The 22,073-nt window shown below is 39.5% G+C and overlaps 1 protein-coding gene across 1 annotated transcript in view; it reads right to left on the reverse strand.

The window, feature by feature from the left end:
• COL15A1 (collagen, type XV, alpha 1) overlaps positions 1-22,073 on the reverse strand; it is a 109,993-nt gene that overhangs the window by 36,697 nt on the left and 51,223 nt on the right. Inside the window, exons 13-17 of the mRNA XM_009895011.1 lie at positions 10,942-10,977; positions 10,765-10,848; positions 4,415-4,480; positions 2,451-2,486; positions 904-966 (exon numbers count right to left, since the gene is read on the reverse strand). Coding sequence (XP_009893313.1) covers positions 904-966; positions 2,451-2,486; positions 4,415-4,480; positions 10,765-10,848; positions 10,942-10,977 — 285 coding nt within the window. The remainder of the gene's footprint in view (positions 1-903; positions 967-2,450; positions 2,487-4,414; positions 4,481-10,764; positions 10,849-10,941; positions 10,978-22,073) is intronic.

Raw genomic sequence — 22,073 nt, forward strand, 5'->3', positions numbered from 1 at the left:
CCCCCCCCCTCCCCCAACCCAAACCAAAACCCACCCAACTGGTTTTAAGGTTCAGCTTGATCATTTTATGCACTCTGAATAAGAATAGGAATCCTTATGACAAAAGAGGACTGGTATTGGTGGCCTGAGTTGTTTCCTTCCAAGCAATGAAGATCCTGTCCATCTACAATCCCATTTCAAACCATAATTAACCATTTCCAAGCCTTCCTTTTACTTGTGAGAAAGAGAGGTCAGCTACTTACAAAGAATAAGCAGAAAGTGTTTTTGTTTTTCTTTTTGTTATCCCCAAGATTGTAATAACTTAGATGTTCCTCTCCCCTGCTTCCTGCAGGTGGATAAGAAGGGGAAGAAAAACAGAACAACAGCTGCAATATTTACAAAATAGCAGAGTCAATCCTTAGTCACCTCTCAGAAGTTCTACAACATAAACACTGTTGTGCAGAAATAAGAGAAAGGATCCTAAGGAGAGAGCTCTCCAACTCTTTCTTTGGGAATGGAAAACTGCAGTCTTCATTCTGTAGGCAAAGCCCTCTGTGCCAAAGGAGGAGGAGAAGGTTATTCTTTTTCATTTGGCCTTTCAATTAGGATCCAAGGTATCCGCACAGACAGTAGACTTGCAAGAAGAGGTCACCTCATGTGTAATATTTACGCAAACTTATTCTGGTAAGTGCATACTGCGCTGCAGAATTTCAACACTGGGGCAGGAACACCAGCTTTCAGTAGTATTATATCAAATTATATTGTTTAGTACTCTTTCAGTTTCCACTTAGTAAATTTTTCACATAAACTTATTAATATCCCAATCCCTAGTAACATTAGAATCATTAAACTTTCAATGTCACTAAGTGTTTGTCATCTAACATATTTTGCAGCATGTACATTTCCCTATGTGTTTTCTCTTACCTGTTGTCCTTTGCGTCCTTGTGATCCAGGCAAACCAGTATCACCCTTTGGTCCCCGAGGGCCCTAAGCAAAAAGAAGTCCATAAATCCATGCTGAGATCTGCTGAGAATATGGAGCTAGGCCATTTTACTAAATGTAATTTTAAATAATTGGAAAACTTGAACTTCGATCACTCTGGTTGCAATCTAAGAACACTTACAAGACTAAATTACTGTCTGAATCAAAGTATTCCCTAAATCAAATATCATATAGGGAAAATTTGTTAAAAAGAACAGAACAAAAAGCCCCTGATGTTTATCACAGTGTAGATGATACACACATTCACAAAGAGAAATATGCAAATACTAATGACAGTGGAAAATCAGCCTAAAATTCTCTATTTCCTCCCTACTCTACTCTCTGTTCTAAATAAAAAATATTTTTATCTGAAATAGAGTTTATGTATTTGAAAATCAGATAATTTCTGTATCTGTTCTGTGGTGAAAGCATTCCGCTCAGATCTCATTTTGTTTTATAATCTTCCATTATAAGTGCATTGAGAAATATTTTTTTTACCCACCAAGGACTAAATTGAAGTCTACATGATTTCTGCACTAGTGAAGAGATAAAGAAAAGACCTGAGGTAAGAATAAGAATGGTATTGTCACGTCTTTAGAAATTCTATAAATGACAGAGAGACTAAGAATTCATTATATCACTTTCTAAATGCTATCAGCTCTTTTTCAAAGGAGAAGTATTTTTAAGGAGCTTTTTCCCCCCTTTCTTTGGCTTCCTATGCAGTGCACAATACTCAGACTTAGTAAACAACCTTCTGTAGAATTTTGGGCAATTTGCCAGCATTTTGTCAACATGATTTGTCAGCTTTTCCAGTTTTCTCTTTAGTTATTCTCAGGCAATAGACAAAGGATCCTGAGACCATATGCATGCATCTGAGCTGTAAAACAACCATAACAAGGGAAAAAAATTCTGTCACATTATATAGAATATAAATATAATAGTATAAACATTTCTATATGAAGTCACAAGCCAGATAATGTTTATACAGTGTGGCAGTCTGAGCACAATAGTTGGGTAGCATAGTGTAAGGCACCTTTTTATACCATGGCTGGTGCAATACTTCCATGGTGGCACTGGTATGTTATTATAAAACATAATAAATGTTTCTTAAATGATAAAATAAAAAGGGTACACCTCACAGGGTTTTACTGTACTCTGTAGTCGTGACAAAAAAGCCCATTTCTTCCATATTTTTCTCCTAAATGGCATAGGTCTTTTTCTTAAGTAGTAATTTTTCATCAGAGTCAATTACATTTAGATTTAAACTACAGAACTGATTCTGAGATAAGCAGAAATACAAGATGTGCATATCACAGTATACTTCATTTCTGGCAGAGTTAATTTCTACCACAGCTGTTGATTCCATTAAGACCTACAGGCTCCCACATGAAAATTTATTAGCCTTTGTGTAAATTATGTACAATATAAATTTTTAAAATATTAAACTGTATGAAAAAGAATTACTTAAATCCAAGGAACATAATACTTACAGGAAATCCTGGTAGACCTGGCTTGCCATCTGGCCCCTGAAAAATTCAAAAAACCCACCCACTTACAAACACATGTTACGGATTTGCAAAACAGAGTATGCATTTTCCATGTATTGCATAATTTGTGAATATTAACTCATCTGAAACTGGATTAAGAACTTCATTCAGGCAGTGGTACAGTTGTGAACACAACATAGCACCCTATGCTTCTGACTTTTTCTGGGACATTAGCATTTACTTTCCAAAATTGAAGGGACAGAGATCCAGGAAAGGCTGAAGAAAGGTGACATTTTCCAAACAAGAAAGGCATGCAACCATAATTTAGATTGCTCTGACTCTTTTCCAAATTCCAGCACAGAGATCACAGTAGCCCTCCCGCCTTTGCCATTTTGCTCTTGGTTGTCTGTGGATAGAAAATAGTGCACTAGGCTGTAAATAGAAACGTGTGTTTGGATTTGTAGTAGGCGTATTTAAGATTACCCCACTGCGACATCTGCGGAGAGACACTTTAGTTCTAGTTCAGATCACCTGAGCTACCCGAGCCACTTGACTGCACCTCTTTCCTGACTAGGGTGAGCTTAGAGACTGAAGTTCAAAGACCTTTCTGATTGCAACTGCACTTCCAGCTACAGGACCTACTTCTTTCTGTTGGGACTGTAACAACTACTACAAACCAATGCATTTCTGCTGGGGTCCTGAGCCCTCTCCTCTGTTGTTTTGAGAATCTGTCACCTAAGTCTTGAACAGCAGCTACCTGCAGTAACACAGCTCACACAGGAGGGCCAATCCTATCCTGGCATCCTGGTATGTCCAGGGATTATGAGAATCAGGTCTATAGGAAACAGGCCAAAATACTCTTCCATGAAAGCTGTTTTAGCATAAGAATAGCTGGATGCAGCCACAATAATAGGATGTCATCCTACCATGCGACAAGTGGAAAAGAGGCATGTTAGGCTAACAGCTAAAGGTGAAAATCTGTTATTGGAGCTAATGTCCTTCTTCCCAGTTCACTGACAGATTTAGTAAACATTTGTTTGGGGACCATTGTATTAATAAGATTGTATTAATTGTATTAATATGATAAATGTTTTTTTCAAACTATGGCTATTTAGAGTGAAATTCTGCTATCAGGTACAGACATTCTGGTCTTCCTTGTTTCATCAGGAATTGAATGTGAGGGAGAGAACTGTGCTCACAAGCAATAAAATAGATAAAATAAAACACACAAACAACAGTCCACAAATGAAACTAGCTGTGAAGTAAGATGCTTCATTTGGGGGTATTGTAATTTTGCCAAGTGCAATATATTGTAGACTTTCAGGCAAGTTTGACTCCACAGCCTGGAAGAGGTAAATTTCCTTTTGGGTCCAGTCCTAGGAATTTGAAATATTACCAAGAAGCACTCAGAATTTCAAATATTTAACTGAACTATTTTTCAGCTATACTCCTAGCTGCAAAACAGGACCTGAAATTTCACATCTGTTGTTCTTTCCTGAAATTTCCAGCTTTTAATCCACAGCTATAATTGCTGTGAGACTAAACTCACACACAGGAGCCTAACATTCCTAGTTGCAGTCTCAAGCAGACCTGAGCAAAATACCTAATCCCAACATTTTATGACTTGGAAAACAAGAACAGAAGAAAAAGTGGAAGAAATGCTATGTAAATCTTGGTCTCCATTTTTGTATCAGTTCCACATTTCTGTCATTCTGAGCACATAGTTCAGATTCAGAGTGAAGCCAGTTCCTTTCTTTCATGCAAATGTGTAAAAGCGATACATTCACACAGAATTCAGGTCTACCCTGAAGTACTTCCACAGAGCTTAGTTCTGAAGCTAGCAGGACAGAATTCTAAACCATAGGAAACTCAGCTCTAGCTGATACTTAAAAGGAGACGCGGATACTTAAAATGAGACGCTGAAGGGAGAGAAAATCTGAAGATTTAACAAAGCAGTATATACTCACTGGAGGCCCAACCAGTCCTTTAATTCTGGTAAAGTTAAAACTTCCATCTGTATCATTGAGCAGGAGCTAAAAAAGTGGTTAAGGAACAGGTTATTTCAAAAACCAAATTGATTATCTAGGGCACACATACATTTTTAGAAGTGTATAGACAGTTAAAACATCCCTTTATGGCTATGGGGAGAAAAACACAAATAAGGCCACAGAAAAAGCTCTCTACTTCTAATTTTTATTATACGTCTGGAATAACAAAATCTAGAATTTGTTTTACAGTTCTTATGTAAGGATCTCAGAATACTTTCAAAACTTCAATTAACAGACTCTCATTTTTAATTTGAAAGCTATGATGCCCAGAGTAATTTCTCCTCAGTATGATAAAGATCAAAATGAAGGTTTTCTACTCCAATAAATCACTGGCATTCTAAGATGGTGAATCTGTCTGACCACATGCATCCTGTTGTAGAGTTGAAGTTATATTTGTATTCTGGACGTGTCTGCATCACACTATGCAGTGCCATGCAGTGATTCCTAAATCAGCTCTGATCGTGCTGCTGTGTCTGCAATCAATGAAACTAGCTTGGATCTCCAAAACAGTATAGTCACTTGGATGTGGAGCAACACCTAAGCTAACCAGCTCTGAGTTTCAAGAAGCCTGAACGGAGCAGTACAATAGTAATGCTGCTACAGCGCTTCCTGTCCTGGAATTAGTGAGCTCAGCATCAGCTCAGGTATTTCTGCATAATTTGATCAGAGACTCAGAATAATGAAGGTGGGCAGTGACCTTTGGACATATTCTGGTCCAAGCCCCTCCTCACCGCAGATGTAATTGGATCAAGTCGCTCAGTTAAGTCTTGAACACCTCTAAGGATGGAAATGCCACAATTGTTCTGGGCAACCAGTTCCAGTATTTAAGTACTGTCAGGGTAAAAAGTTTTTGCTTATATCTAATTGGAATTTCCCATATTCCAACCTGTGTCTGTTACATCTTACATTATTGACATACACCTCCAGGAAGAGGGTCGCTCCATCTTCTCTGTATCCTCTGATTAGGTAGTTGTAGACAGCAACAAAGTCTCTCCTTAGCCTTCTTTCCTCCAGGCTAAGCAGACCCAGTTCTCTCAGTGCTCCAGTCCCTGAACATCTTGACAGCCCTGCATGGTGCTTGCTCCATTATGTAAATATCTTCCTTGTACTGAAGATCTCACAGCTGGACTCAGTACTCCAGAAGCACTTTCATGAATACCAGTCACAACTCTGAGTCCATCAGTTAAGCCAGTTTTCCACCTATTTTGTCATGCACTTATCCACGTCATAGGTCATCAGTTTGGTGATAGGAAGACTACGGGACACCGCACCAGCAGCCTTGCTAAAGTCAGGGTGTACAACATCCAGTGTCCACAGACAAGCAATCATTTTGGTAAGGAATGAAGTGCTGTTAATAAATCCATGTTGGTTGCTGCCAATCAGAGTCTTGTCCTGATGTTATGATTAGGCTTTCATTTTGATGTCGTCTTGGTTTCAGATAAATACCTTTCTGGTTTAAATAGATGTTCCCAATACTATATCGTATGGTCATACATTACAATTCAGGACAGACAATATGTAAGTGCTTGCTCCGCATAAATGTTGTAGGTGAAAAGAGATCCTTACTCAGTTTTTGTCATTTGTTTCATTTCTTTCACTCCAACAGCCCCATTTATTGTGTGACAGTTTAGCCTTGTTTTGGATTCAGAAATACGTACTGAATCTCCTTAGAAGCTTGAACTAGTCCACTTGTTTAGCAGGCAAGCCATGCCAGCCATTTCAATATAAGGCTCTGTGTGCAGGAGTATATTCCCATTCAAAGTAATGAAAGCCACCTGAATTTCACAAGGCCAGGGCAGGGCATGCCTTCAGGTGCCAGGGATTCACTTAACACATGAATAAGCATGTTGTCACTGAGGTGTTGTGAAATCTGAATGCTTCCTCTGCTTGTAACCATGTGCAATGTTATCAGATCACAATCTTTTACAACATTCCTTATGAATACAGTATACAGGAACTAAGTTTGAAGCTACCCATGCTTTGAATAGGAGGTTTGACCATATGGCCTCCACAGGTCACTTCAAATTATCTTATCAGTCTGTCAATACTATTTTTCTCACCTGGGCTGTGAAGGAGGACACAAAAGATGACATCACATATCCTACCTTACCCTACCCTATCCTATCCATGTCATCTGAGCATGACAGTGTATGGTCAACTTTCTGTACCTTGAGGTCATGCTGGCATCATGATTCATGCAGCTAAAGCCTGTTACTTTTACCGGGTGCTGCTACCTGCTCCCTGTCCTCATGTTCTGCAAAAAACACTGGAAAATTGTCAAATAAAAAGACAGTTTAAGTCCTGCAGGCAGCACTCTATCTCCCAGCCTGCGTGAGCTCTCTGCTTCTCTGGAGAGCACGAGCTCTCCAGGGGTAGCATGATGCCATGGGTACCACTGTATTCCCAGCACTATATGACCCAGAAGGGCAACAGGACATGGACTGTTACTTTAGTGACAGTAATAAAGGAGTCCTTCTGCTGCAATTGTTCTGCTTTATCTACAGCTGGTGGCAGAAATCCCGGAGCCTGTCTTTTCATTGTGGAACTACTCAGTATTCATTCTTTTGGGGCTTAATTCAATCTGTGTTGAAGTCAGTGGAAAGAATCCCAAAGGCTTTCCTGATCTTGGGATTGGGCACTTTGTATATTTTATAAATAGAGTTTAGCTGCAAATGGAAATTGGGGTTAGAAATCATAAGACTGTACACAGTGCTGAAGAAGATATGAAAATAGAGGGTACAAGGACGATGATTAGAGAAAAAGATTGCACTCTTCACAATCTGTTCCAGGTATATAGTTATTTATCTTCCATTTTGGATGTGCAAGCAGCTTTAACAGCAACAATCCAGCAATGTAACTTTTCAACACATTAAATAAATTCAGAAAGTGCTGACTACAAAGTAAGGACAACGTTGTTTTTCAAATTTCCTTCACTGCTATGAAGAGGAAGAAACAATAGTTTCTAGCGTGATTGTCTGGGTTGGGTTTTAAGTAAACCTTCAGCTCTGTATCCAAATGGCACGAATATGCCTTATTAGAATTACAGAAAGAACAAAGGAAACACAAAATCTTTTGACATTCGGTTTACACCCCCAACACTAGCCTTTCTCCTGGCCTTCAGTTCTTGTACCTAAATGGTACAAGATATCCTAAATGGATAAATAATGGCAGCAACAGATAATTGTTTAAAGGTTTTAAATTTAAATCCAATAAAATTTCTTTATTCAAAATTATTTTGGTACTGTATCCAACTAAATTGGAGTAATAAAATCATAGCAACTATGGCAAGTTGTATGCCATAGCAAGTATGGTTTACTGGTTATCAAGATTCCATGCATGAAAATGCACTGAGTATTAGAGCTTACGCTCTGAAAGAGTGAAATAGCCAGTACAGGATGAGAAATATTGATTTTAGTATTTTGGAATATCAAACAGCAGCAAACTGAGGGACATACTGTTTTTTTAACAGGACAGTTCAGAGCACACTTCCTGATGGACAGCAGGAGGCACCAGAGGAGGCAGAAAGAACTGCAAGCCTCTGAGACCCACGTGTTGGTAGGTACTGCAGAAGCCTGGAAATGGCTAGGTTCCACTGCAGACCTCAGTTTTATCTCCCTGTGTCTTCACAGTGTTAGAAATGGCTCCTGAAGGAACCAAATCCCCTCGGTTCACATAGGGACGAGGTCAAATGAGGAGGAAACCAAGGTCCACTTTTCAGTGCAGTTAAATCAATGTGCTATTGGCCAGATACTGGTGAGGCCTGGCCCTGAGCCACAGCTGTCCACGTCAGATTTTAATATTTCAACAATACTGAAACTGCACCAACTCTTTAATTTTTTTTTTAATTTTGATCAAGCAGCATAAAGTCTGTTTAGTTGTAGCCACACAGCCCTTCATAAGAAAACTTCCTTCCAACTCTGACAGATGAGTCCATTGGACTTCTGTAGTCCAAGAAGTATTGTCATCTTTGGCTACACAATGGTTAAATGAGTGAACTAATAGACCTTGACCCAGAGAGAGATCTAACTGCCCTGTGGTTTGCTTAGGTCGCTTAATTGATCTCTGCTGCTCTACCCACATCAAGCCAATATCCACATTACAACAACTGGTACTGGTATTTATTTTAGTTCTGTAATTCCAACTGCAATTGATAGGACTACTTGCAGTAGCTCTTTCCATATCTGAAGCTAACTGCAGAAGATGAGAGACTGAGTCAACAAAATGTATTTAGATAATTTAATCTTCTATCTCAGCAAATGTGTAGTAAGCAAAGTTCCTGTTCTTGTACAAACATTTGTGAGGTAGGTAGAACTCAATGTCATACACAGTGACATATACTTACACACAGATATGTTTAATTAACTGTATCAAAACCCAACATACCGAGTACTCAGAGAAATCATCTGATTAACTATATAGATGACTCGAAGCATATGAGGATATATGAGGATACCCCCCCAGAATACCTGTTTGCTACAAATGTACATAAAGCCACATATATTATGCACCCTACCCTAAGTAGGGTGCATAATAATAAGACAGAAGCTCCATCCCCGGAGGTATTTAAGGCCAGGCTGGATGGGGCTTTGAGCAACCTGGTCTAGGGAGAGGTGTCCCTGCCTATGGCAGGGGGGTTGGATCTAGATGATCTTTAAGGTCCCTTCCAACCTAAACCATTCTATGATTCTAAGAGAGCTTACTTCTTAAACTCCAAGGTATTTAGAGAAGGAAATGGGTTTCTGTATGGGTTTGTAATACAACCAACACAAGAGAGCTTCTACCAGGCTCTATACATTTCTGTAACGCGTGGTGAAGGCAGCTCATACAGAAGTTCTGGAGAATTCAGAGGGTGCATGTCAGGTTTCTTCAGACATAGCTACACATTAGGTAGATGTGTGGACTGTGATTATCACAATGTGTAGGGAGCCATGCAGCCTCCGGCAAACTAGTGTCGTTAGTTTGCTATGTCAGCTTCAATAATATTTTTACATTTCTAATACATACTGTCCTTCCTCTGAGGCTTTTGCAGTGTTTTTTCAAGTATTAAGGAGCTAAGAAGCAACACATTCAGGTTCATTATTACTGCAAACAGACCAGTTTAGTCACTGATAAGAGTTGAGGCCCCAGAGTGATGCTGTGGTACGGCTGTGAGAAAGAACATTAATTTCATGTCAGCATTTCTGTCACAGTTATTGAGGAATTTCCCAGAAACTCCAAAAAACCATGATAAAGTCTAGAGCTGGTTCCACTTTGAGCAGGACTTAGAACTAGATGATCTTCAGACGTCCATTCCAACCAACATTTCTGGGAATCTATAATTTTGCTCATCCAAGATCTTAGGGTCTTGGATCCTAAGATTCTGGGTGGATACCAAGTAAATTCAGCAAAACAACCGAACTCTTTTGGACCAATTTATGCCATATTTGCTATCAGTAGCAAAGTGAAAGCCTAGTTGTTTCAGTCAACAAAATTGTTACGTGTAGCTCAGCTTTATGGTAGTGTTGGTGCCCAGCTCCCCCTAACACAGATTTCTCATCTAGTCATTTTCCTTTCTTGCAAACAGAAATCACTTCTTACTGCCATTATATGCAACCCTATGGATGAGTCTGGCTGTTTTAAGCACCTTCAGCTCTCAGAGGTGAAGAATTTCCTGCAGCCGCTCACAGCTTCTCCAGTTCTTAAAGTCATATCAGGCCAACTACAAGGATTTTTGTTGTCAGCTTGAAATGTGATTCATTTCTGCTAACTAGTATTGTTTTTGCAAAGGCTTGTATACATAAAGCAAAACTGACTGAAAATATACATGCAGCTAAAGGATATTGGACAGTTTTTATGAACTTCTAGCATTTTACCCTTTGGTACTTTTGTCTTGTGCTTCCACAACAGAGTCAGAAAACACAGTGTGTCTCTCTTCTACATACTGCTGTGTCTCATGTGCTCTGCATTGTTAAACATTCCCAGTTTTGTATTTCTCTGTTGATTTTTATTTGACCTTCACAACTCCTGCAGAATCCTGCAGAAGAGTTTGTGAGAAGCACTCAATATGACCCTGTAATTCTTGTATGTAAGCTCTTCACCCACTTTCCTTCTTATTTCATCTTTTCGAAACAAATACATTTGATATAGGGACATATTGAGATTCTTTGTGTTTTGAGGAGTAGACTTATGACCTGAATATCAACAGCAGAATTGCCAATTTGTTAACCAGTTGTGTCCTCTTCTCTGTAAGATGAGTTATAGAGGCTTTAATGCTTGACAAACACGCTTACCTCAGGTATTGCTATGATTGGTCCTGGTGGTCCTGGTGGTCCAGGTGGTCCCACAATACTGTTCCCGTCCTGTCCTGGTTCACCCTATTTCAAAAACATTACAGGTGGAAAACCCATTTACTAAGTACTACATTTCACATAGGTTTATCAGAAAGAATAAAATCCACACAATCTCACCTGAGGTCCTGGGTCACCTTTCTCCCCTTTTGGACCCTGCATGTGATAAAAAAAATGACCATAAATGATTCAAAAGGAAAAAAAATGTGAAAATGTGCTTTCTCTAGCTTCCCAAAAGCACAACAATAAAATGCAGGTATGGAATGATCGATCCCCAGCTCTCTCAAACCACAGATGGGGCCAACAGGTTTCAACTCAGACCCTCTGAGGATTTGATGTTTGAAAGTATTTTCCAGCACATTTGACAGAGTTCACAGATTAACAGAAGCAAATGGGCACACAACATTTTGTCAGTTGGGGATTAATTCACCAAGCCTTTCTTTCACCGCACTGGCTGCTCCTTCTTTTTTCAGCATTAACCACCCCAGTTATGTCCAGGATTGCCCAGTGGACTGGGCAGGGGAACACATGTGAGCTAAACAGTCATTTTTCAGGCAGATTATTTATAAGCTTGATCAGTCCCTTGATACAACTCACTGTGCTGGGGACGCAGACAGCTGGTCCTGGCATGAGTGAGAGGAAGGTGACAGGGAATGAGCTGTGGGACTTCCCAGCTTAAAGATCTGTAATACTCATGGCTCTTTAGCATGAGAAATATATTGAAATCACCTATGGGCATGTTGGCTTGCCTCTAATCAAAAGCAGAGCTGATTTCTGAATAATTAAAAGCAAAGGGAGTGTCGAAGAATTGGAACTAGCCTCTGGTGACGCCTGTGTCACTTCTGACTGATGAGAGAGGCAAGATCAAGGTCCATGCTGCTCCTGTGTTTGGTATCTGAGGTAACTGCTGCAGATTAAGTAAGACAAACCAAGGCCCAGCTCTTCACATGCTGCTAGCAAGTACTGTTAGGGCTCCTGCTGATCCTTAAGACATAGGTTTGGGAGCCAGTGTGTGTTAGGTGATCACAAGATTATGACAGCCGTACTCACCACACCTCCGGGACGTCCAGCAATGCCAGGAAAACCTGGTTTTCCATCTGTACCCGGCATTCCCTGCCACAACAGACATACTGTTACTCTCTCTAAATTGTATTCAGTTTCATACAAGCAGTAGGCTACCACTCTTGGGAGGGCCACAGTAGGGGTTCTGAATGGACTAGGGGGCAGGTCTGTGGAGGCTTCCGTGGAGTCAGCATCATCTCACTAGTCCTTTGCTCTCTCCACTCCTCCTGCTGTTTCCCCCTCGCCAGAGCCAGATTTTTTCATGCAGCTGCAATCATTCTTCTCCACTGGTCCCACCTCCACTTAACAGAAGGGTGACTTCTGTTGCTTTCCCCCAAGATACATTTTGTGGGTTATTTCCACCCTTCAGTTAAGTGACTCTCAGGCTGGAGGAAGAGGAGGAAGAGGCATTTAATGCAGATGGGAGTTGGTATGTGGGGCAAAAAGTTTGATAGCCCCTGTTCTAGTTCAATGCAGGACTGATTATTACTGCTAATAATCGGATCAGTTACTCCATTCTATGGGAAAATAGAAGTATCACTCAGTAATGATGATGCAGTTTGCCCAGAGAAAAACAGATAAAAGAAGACTGAATTCTTAAAGGACCAGATAAACAGTGAACTACATTTTCTGCATCTGTTTTCCTCTGTATCATATGAAAGAGCAAAGGAAATGACACAGAACAGCCTGATGATTCATCCAAGTGACAGATTAGCCCTCTTTTGCTTTAGTAGTGGGGCTATTTTTTTGTTTGTTTGCTTGTTTGGTTGATGGTTTTTTTGGTTGCTTGGTTTGGGTTTTTTTTGGGGGGAGGGGGAGTGCTTTGGTTTTTTTTTTTTTAGAAAAAGGTTGTTTTGGTTCTTACTTTTTTTCTACTTCAAGAAAATATTTTTGGGCTTTTACAGTAGATAGTACCATGAAAATCTAGTGGACAGAGACAATTCCGTTAAAAGGTCAGCTCAGTAGCTGAATACAAGAAATTATCATAAAAGGGACAGGAAAACAAGAGCACTGAACATTACTATGCCACTGTATATACTTATTTTATGCCCATAACTTGAATTTTGTGCATTGGTTTGTTCACAGTTTCCATCTTGAAAAGGATCTAGTGGAAATAGAAAAACTTCAGAAAAGGTCAATGAGAATAATGAAAGGTACAGGATGGCTTCTGCATGAGACATGATGGTGTAAGCTATGACTCTTTAGCTTGGAAAACAAACAAATGAAGAGGTGAGTGAAGAATATTGTAGAGGCTTCTAAAAGCAGAGAGTAGTTAAGAACTCACACTTCTAATAGGAGAAATAGTGGGCATCAAATGAAAATAGCTGGAAGAGGTTAATGGGATGTGTAGTTAAGTTGGCAGACCACCTTGCCCCAAGGTCTTGTAAATTGCAGAAGTTTGCATAAGCTCCCAGGGAGACATCAAGTTCACTTGAAGAGATCTGATTGTGGTTCAGATGCCATTTCTAGCTGAGAAAGTCCCTGAGTTACAAATTGTTGGAGTCTAGGAGGTCACTTAAGGGAACTATGATATAATACTTGCTCTTTTATAAGGTCAAATTGCATCTAAGTATCTGCTCAAACTGCATATGCTTTTGACATTGTTGGAGACAGGATACTGGGATGGATGTGGCCCAATAAAACCACTGAGAATTATCTATACGCTACAGGACTGTCTTAAAGAACATCAGCATTTTCAAACATCCAAAGTCAAATGGTCTTCTCTGCTGCATTTCCGGTGTGATAGAAGAAATTCAAATTAACAGTTCATAGGATGTAAAATCCTCTCTCTTCTTATTCCTTTCTACAGAATCATCAGCGCAAAAGATTTAATGTGTCCACTTCATTAAGAAAAGATATTCTCACTGTTATTTCTATTGTTTGTCTGTTATCAGCAAAGCATGTGGCTCAGGAATACACACTTAGTTTATCAAGATTAAAAATGACAGAGTATAATTTCTGAAACACTCTAATTTTCATTTTATAGACAAGTGCAGGATAAAAGGTGTCTCTGAATGCTAATAGGATTTAGGCACCCAAGCAACTACTGGGATTTAGGTACCTACATAACTAGTAAAAATGGTAATTGGGACTTAAGTCTCTCTGTGCTTGTGGAAAATTATATGTATCTATCTGCAGCAAAGGCAATTCGGCAGAGGAAATAACCTTGGACCAACAGCTTTTCTGCAACAGAATGCTGTCATTTCAGGCATGTTGGTACCTGCAGATCAGCTTCCTACTATTACAAATGCTTAATAATTTCACCAATTGATTTTCCTGATGAAATTTAATTTGGAAGAAAAGATGCAGGATAGGTAAGATGTTTTTCAGGAAATAATGTATCAGGAGACACTCTTATTTCTAACTCCCTCTATATTTTAAGAATATAGCTCATTGCTCAAACGTAAGAGGGCTGAGACCTTTTTTAATCTGAGGATTGAAGAGAGAGATTATTTTCAAATAGCACTGTAGTTACTCCATTTACAATATACGCATGTGTTTGAAATGTATCTATCACATCAATAATAGTAATTACTAGAACAAGGACATAGAACAAAGCATCTGTATGTATAATAATTAAGAAAATAATATATAGTCTCAAACAGAACAAAACAAAGAGTTAAACAACTGTCCTATGCATCAATGCATCAGCTTCAATTATTGTGCTGACAAATATCTCAAAATATGTACAGCAGATGGAATTTATGGCAAGCAGTGTCCTGCTACATTGTTGTTTGTTTTTTTTTTTAAATAAACAAGCAGATGCTACTACAAGACTGTGATAATACTTCTGTAAATATTCAGCAAGCAGAAGGGTAGATATGTAATTGCTTTTATCTTGTTTCCTAGAGCAACTCTTGATTCCAGTACTGTCCCAAATGCAAGAGAAGCTTTTGTTTTATTTTATTTTATTTTATTATTTTATTTTTTATTTGAGTCCCAGCACCGCCCTCTGCTGGCTTATGCATGCAAAAGGCACGCAAGTCAGCCAGGGACTGGCAAAAAGCAGCACAAATACAGACAGAAGCTTTGGGGTGGGCTCCAAACCAGAATAGACAGGGATAATGATAGGGAAGACTGGAGACGAAAGAATGGACTCCAGCTCCATTCATTTCAATTCAAACACTGTGTAAAGCAGTGTAAAGTAACAGGTTTCCCTGTCAAATGGGGTCTCCTGTCTAAAAACTGCACTGATTCAGAGCTGCAGGTCTCGGTTGCACACTGGTGCATGGGGTGAGTTAGACAGGTGGGGCAAATTACAGTTTAGGAGGTACAGGCTGCCTGTTAGGGAAACTGTCTTTCCAAAGAGGATAGTGAAATACCAGAACAAGATACCTACAGGGTTTTTTGGAACCTCCCTGCAGGTAGTCGAGGCTTGGTGAGACAAATCCATTGCGGATGTGATCTAGTGTTGGTGTAACACTTGGAGTATGATGTTGGACTAGATGACCTCTGGAGGTCCTTCCAGCCACCATTTCTATAATCTTGTGCCTCCTGAGTTCTAGCACAGAAATAGGCAATAACGGTGGCCTCTGTGCTGAACACCGGATAGGGGTTGTGCTCCTGAGGCCTCTGCACAACATGGCATGAATCTACTACCGTGCCACAGACGTGAGTCATGGGGGCAGGGCTCTGGTGTGGGGTGCTAGCTACACACTGTGATATTAAGGAGTCAGGAGGCACGTGGAGCTTAGTTTTTTATATAAGCTTTGCTGTTTTTCATTTTCGTTCTCGTGAAAAAGTAAATGGCCTCACAAAACACTATGGCATCATGCACCTGAGGATTTTAAATGCAATTTTGACAGTATTTTAAACAGAAGTCTTAAGCAGCAGGTTACACTGGCTCCTGTTGATCACAATTTAACTGACAAAGGCTTCTGTTTTTCCAGATAAGCCTCCCTGGGCTTTAATATGCTGACACAGCAAGAAATGTTCATTATTCCCTGAGTGCATTATGAGAAGAAAGGAAACTAAGAGGAAGAAACGACAGGTTTTAGATCAAGTTAAATGAATTTCCCACCTTTGAACCTGGTGGACCAATGTTGCCTCTTTCTCCCTGAAATGGAGACACAGTAGGGCTCAAATATCAAAGTGAACAGTAATTACAAAGATTTTAAACATGTATGTTACTTTCCTTACAAAAAAAGGGACTGAATGGAGTAAGAGGATTAGCTAAAATAGGGCATATTTTTGGTAAAGTGATGCTCAGCATACATTTGTGAATTGGTTCTGGGGGTTTAACCTCACAGTTGTCACCCACATCTCAGAGTTTCTGGTCACCACACATTATTTTCGCTGAGCATCTACCAAGCCACATGCCTGAACCTTCATTTTGGTGTCCGAAATCAGCACATGGCAACTTTCCCCAGATCTACCAATGCCCTTATGACCTTGTGCCTCCACAAATGAACCACCATCTTCCTTCAACACAGTTAACTCAGCCTCCCCCCCACTACTCCCCCTCGTCATACCACGAACAATGTAATGAGTGTTGCACTGTTCCAACTTCAGGACTGATTCTGCAGTACTCTAGCTCTGAGTGGACCTGATTCCTTGATTTCGTTACAGACAGGGAACATGCAATTTAGTATAGTTCATTTGAGATAGAGAATATAAACAGGAATAAATCAGCAAGGAGCTACAGCCATCGCCTCAAATGTTACGTTTATGCTTACTGTCTTTTAGGAGTGCCTATATTCATGAATTCATGAAGATTGTAGACTGCTTTTCATTTTCATAAAAATGAAAGCAGAATTTATATCTATATTTACTTGCTAGGAAAGAGAGAAAACTTTGATCACAGCAGGCCTCTGACAGCTCTACTAGTCTGGGGTATTTGAAGGATGAAGGATATACGAAACATAACTATACCTTAAACTCCTCATGATGTATTAGCTTTTGTTTTTTGGAAATGGGTTGTTGTTATATTTTGCCAATGTTGCCTAGTGAAGTCACTTATAATCATGAAAAGTGGGTGTAAAATTCATCCCCATGAAAATGATAGTGTATTATAACCACTTTATATTAATTTTGCTATAGCATACCTGATTTTGTAAGATGTCAGGCAATAGTATGTTCTTTTCTGTGTCTCCATGGTCTTGAGGATGAATGACTCAAGATTAAGCAACTAAAAGCTTAGTGTAGGTGGTGAAGTCTCTTGGTCAAGGTCTATCTTTTCAGTCCCAGTCCAGTTCCTAAATCCTAGGAATCATGCTACTTCTATTTCTGAAGTCTGAAGTGAAACGGTATTTCCACAATGTTTTAGAAACAAAATTTCTAGTTAACGTCAGGGAATAAGTTTTTAACAAAAAATGTATTTTCAGCATGGAGACTCGGCACCTACTCCTGTCCATAGAGCAGCATCATGTGAGAGCACGTCTGTTCTAGCCAGTCCTTTGCAGTGTCGTTCACTAACACATACTCATAAGCAATGTTGTCCTCCAGCATTAACAGAAGTAGTACCCAATGGAGGGAATTTTTTCAGCCCTATAAGCTGAGCTCTGTAGACTCTAGACATAGGTGACGGGCCAGATCTCTGATTGCTGTTGTCCTATGAAACAGATGCATGCAGTTATTGTTGGGAATGTGCTTTCTGGGTAGTTAGTGACCTGTGTTGCATGTGTTCAGGTGTAAATTTTAGGAAGACAGGATGGGGGCCCCCACCGATTGTTTTCCATTTCCTACTCCCTCAATGTTGCTGTAATTTCCCAGGGCAATGAAGACTTCAGATTTCTTTAACTACACATTTGAGGTGCTGAACTAATGTTGTCATGCTGTACTATTAACCTGAGTGGTACTTGAGCTTTACAGAATACTAGAAAAAGCCTCTACCTGTCTAAGGCCTCATTCTGCCAATCTGCCCTTTTTTCTCTGATTTTTAATTTCTCGATTTTTTCCTCATGGGTTACTTGTCCAATAGCAGCATCAACGTGGAAAAATTCAGTCACTACTGAGCTCAAATCAAAACCAAAGCAAAGTAGTCATGACACCTCCCTTCTTCCCCCCAGCACCTTCCAGAATGTTTTTCTATCACTTTCTGTGGTTGTGCCAGAAGGTCTCTTCCTGCAGCTTTCTCTTTCGGCAGCATACATGTAACCTCTTGGAAAACAGAATGATGCATGAATGTGTGAAAAAGAGAAACTGGCAAATGTCCTAAACAAAAATGCCGTGTTACACCAAGTGCCTTGGAATGTAACGGCCCAGATGGTATTTATTCACTGTTCCGATGTGGATGTGAAATAATTCTATTAATACACATTCTGTGTGGATACCCAGTGTAAATGGGAACAAAATTTGTCCCTTCCTTAGTCAGTATATGAACATTAAACAAAAGCTGTTTTGTTAAGGCAAATGATGGGAATATAGAAATTAAAAATATATGCCAAAGCAAAATAGGTTAGCTTTCAAGTGTTCCTTGTTACATAGGGTACCTTTGGTCCTAAGGGCCCACGCTGTCCATGTCTTCCTCCAGAAACCTTTAAAATTACACTGAATTTACTGGCAAATCCACATAGCATTTCATAACAAATTTTCTCAGAAAAAACCCTAATTCATAACCACAACTGTTACAAAAAACAAATAATATTGGAGACCAGTAGTATCAACAGAGAGTAATAAAATGTAAGCATTGTTTTAGATTTCTTATTCTAATAATACTGCCTTGCTCTATATTATCATGCAAAAACTGAATATTTTTTTTCTTACGAAGACAACTTTGATCTTGTCACTGCATATTACACATATTTTTAGAAAATATTAGAAATAAAAAAAGTTGTCCAGGTGCATTTGTTGCAAGGGACTGCTTTCAATTGCTTACAATTTTTTGAATTTGCCTTCTTGGCTAAAATTAAGATATGTAACCAGTTCAGAGGCAACCTGGCATTGTCTTGCCAGGTTTAAAAGTAGCTTAAAACAAACATTTCAGTATCAAAATAAATTTGATACTTCTACCTCAAAACATAACCACTACTTTCTCATAAAAGATTAATAAAAAAAATTCAACAGATACAAATATAGTGCAAATAAATGTAACTTATTTCCTAGCAGCTGCTTTGAGTTACAGCCCTCTTAGAAGCAGGTATTCTATTTCCACTCAAACACAATCAGGAACGTCTAGAGGTGTCATAGGGTGTAAGGGGCTTGTAATGCTTTCATGCACTACCAGTATGTATGTATAATCATTTTCTTGATTACAGGAAAGGTCTTACGCGCCTTCTTTACTGACTCAAACCTTGTGGACTGACTAAGCAGTACCAGAAAAACAAAATTCCAGGATTTTGTTCAGCTGCAATAAGACATTTTTTCACTATTTATAGCTGAGTGACTTGGAAACAATGCCCATTATAAGACCAAAATGGAGAGTAAGGCTGTCATTTAGGCAGGTCAGAATGGGCAATTTTGGAACTGGTTTTGGACATATCATTTTAGACCCTAGCTTGTTTCAGCTAGGGAATTCTATTCTTATTTTTGTGACTGCATTTTTCTGCCACTTTTTTAGTATCTAGGAAAAGATATAATAGGGGGCAAAGGTCTCTAAGATATTAAATTGTGTCAGCTATAACCTCAGTGACTCACAATTACTGGTACTTTAAATCAGCACAGTAAAAAGATTCTCAAACTTGCTCCTGTCTCCAGTGTTTGGTTCATTTCTGATGATTCATGGAATCATAGAAACAGGGTTGTACAGGACCTCTGGAGTTGATCTAATCCTATCACCCCCTTGAAGTAGAACTGTCACCAGTCTGGATCAGGTCAGTCATGGCTCTGTCCAGCAAAGTCTTGAAAAATTCGAAGAACAGAGTTTCCACAACCTCCCTGGGCAAATTGCCCCAGTTCTGCACCAACCTGCTACTGAACAGGTTTCTCCTAAGGTTTAGCCTGAATGTCTCAAGCTGGAAATTGTGACCACTGTCCCTTGTTGCACCATCTGGCACTATGAGGAACAGTTTGGCTTCATCATATTTGCAATTGTCCCTCAAAGACTTGAAAGCAGCTACTAGATCATGCATTTGTCTCCCTTTTGCCACACTGAACCATTTGAGCTCCTTCAGCCTCTTCTCACTGGTCATGTACTCAAGGGCATCTGTACAGCTTTCTGCTGGACTGTCTCTGTCTTGTCCCCATACTTCTTGAAGTGGCGTACAAAATAAATAAATTGATGCAGTATGTCAATGCAGCCCCACTAGCCTGAGTAAAGGGCTGTAATAATAACAACTCTATATCTGTTGGCAATGCTCTCTCAGATGTATTCCAGTACAGGGTTTGCCTTACTTGCAGTGATAGTGCACCGTTGCCAAGTATTCAGTCTGGCATCTACCATAACCCAAGGTCATCATCATCAGCACTTTCTCCAAACTTGGGCAACAAGACTTATTCTTTCAAAGCCATGCTTTGAAAGTTTGAATGTTCCTTTTGGAGTGAGAACAGGGGTAGGACTTCTGAAGCCCAAACTAGAACAATGCAGACAGCTCTGGGAGGAGGAATGATGGATAATTTTCTGCTTTAGAGAAGGCATCATAGGTTGCAGTTTTGACATTATTGCTAAGAATGAAGATAAATCCCAATGATCTGGTAAGTACTGATGCATTATATTCCTGTATTCCCTACTTGGTGTTTTAAATTGGCCCGCTCTACCAAAAATCTCCTGAGACATGGTGATGGAGGAAAAACATCCCTTCTTCTGGGACATTGCTTCCATACTACTGGGAACACCTTTTTAGTTTAAGTGGCATTTCAGATTATGCACGTTTGATTGTCAAACTATAACATTTCAGTTTCATTAGTATATGTAATCCATCTTTATCTGCAAGAAGGGCATCTACTAGGGTAAAGCAAGAAATAGACAGCTAGATAATACAACCCCCCCTATTTCATCCTTTAATCTCTAAAAAAAAAAAAACAAAGCAGAAACTAAAATTTATCAGCTAATAAAGTATTAGAGAAATATCATTCAGATTCTTTGGAAGACACAGTCATTGCAATGTCATTCTAGAGCAACTGAATCCAGTGCAGTTCAGTGACTCCAAATCTATAGGTGACCAGGGCTATGTGTTTCCAAAAGGCAGAAAGGACACACTTCTTTTTGGAAAAAAAACCCAACAAAACAACAAACAGCAACGAGAAAAAACATTCCCCTCCCTCAAAACATCCGCTTACCTTTGGCCTTCTTGATCCTGGAATTCTGGATTCACTTAACAGGACAGTGCTACCTGATCCTTCCATGTCCTGATGGAAGAGAAAAAATGCTACAGAATTTAAGAATTTCTCTCCTTTCCCCCCCCTCTCTTTTCCTTTTTTTCTTCTTCTTTTTCTTTATTTTTTTTTCCCAATTGCTCTGTTTTCTGGAGTCCTGTAAGAAACTGGAAAGATACTGAACACAAATGTTTTTATCTTTTCTCATTAACCTTTTTCTGACCGAGGCATGATGTTCTGGAGGTAGGCTCCACTCAAATGTGATTAGCATATGTTGATCTTCCTTACAGAAACTCTGGTCTTTACAGTGTTGCCAGTTTGACACCATTTCTCCATCACTTCAGGCTGGACAGCATCAGGCAGAAGTGAGACAGCATCATAGTTTTAAGTATGCGCTACATTTAGACATGCTGTAGTAGTATTTTTGTGTTTAGGGTTTACCTGCCACCTGGCTACTGAAATACTGTAATGACTAGTAAGGGTTACATAACTCATGTAAGGCAGGGAGAACTTGCAGTGTGCTAAGAGCAGCAATCATTCAAAAATAAAGGTCCTTCATAATTCTAAGTTGAATGTTGAACTCCTGCCTAAAACATGGCTCACTGAAATGAAATTGAGCAGAAAAAAATGTTCTATCACAAAATTGTAGAATTAATTATGTTGGGAGGAATCTTAGAGGCTACCTAGTCCAACCTCCTCTTGAAAGCAGTGTCAACACTGAATTCAAATCAGGTTGCTCAGGGCTTTGTCCCCTGAAGTCTTGGCACTCTCTAGAGATGGAGGCTCTGCAGCCTCTCCAAGAACCTGTTGCAATGCTTGGCTGTGGTCAAGGTGAAAAATATTTTAGTTATATCAAGTCAGAATCTCCCCTGTTTCAATCAACCATCCCTTGTGGTGAGCATTGTTGTTGCTCGTGACTCTGTGCACCACTGGAAAGATCCTGGCTGTGTGTCTTCTGAATAAACTCCTTTTAGGTATCAGAGGGCTGGTAAAATGCT

The sequence above is a fragment of the Charadrius vociferus genome, unplaced genomic scaffold (assembly GCF_000708025.1).
Source record: "Charadrius vociferus isolate BGI_N301 unplaced genomic scaffold, ASM70802v2 scaffold51, whole genome shotgun sequence".
NCBI lineage: Eukaryota > Metazoa > Chordata > Aves > Charadriiformes > Charadriidae > Charadrius > Charadrius vociferus.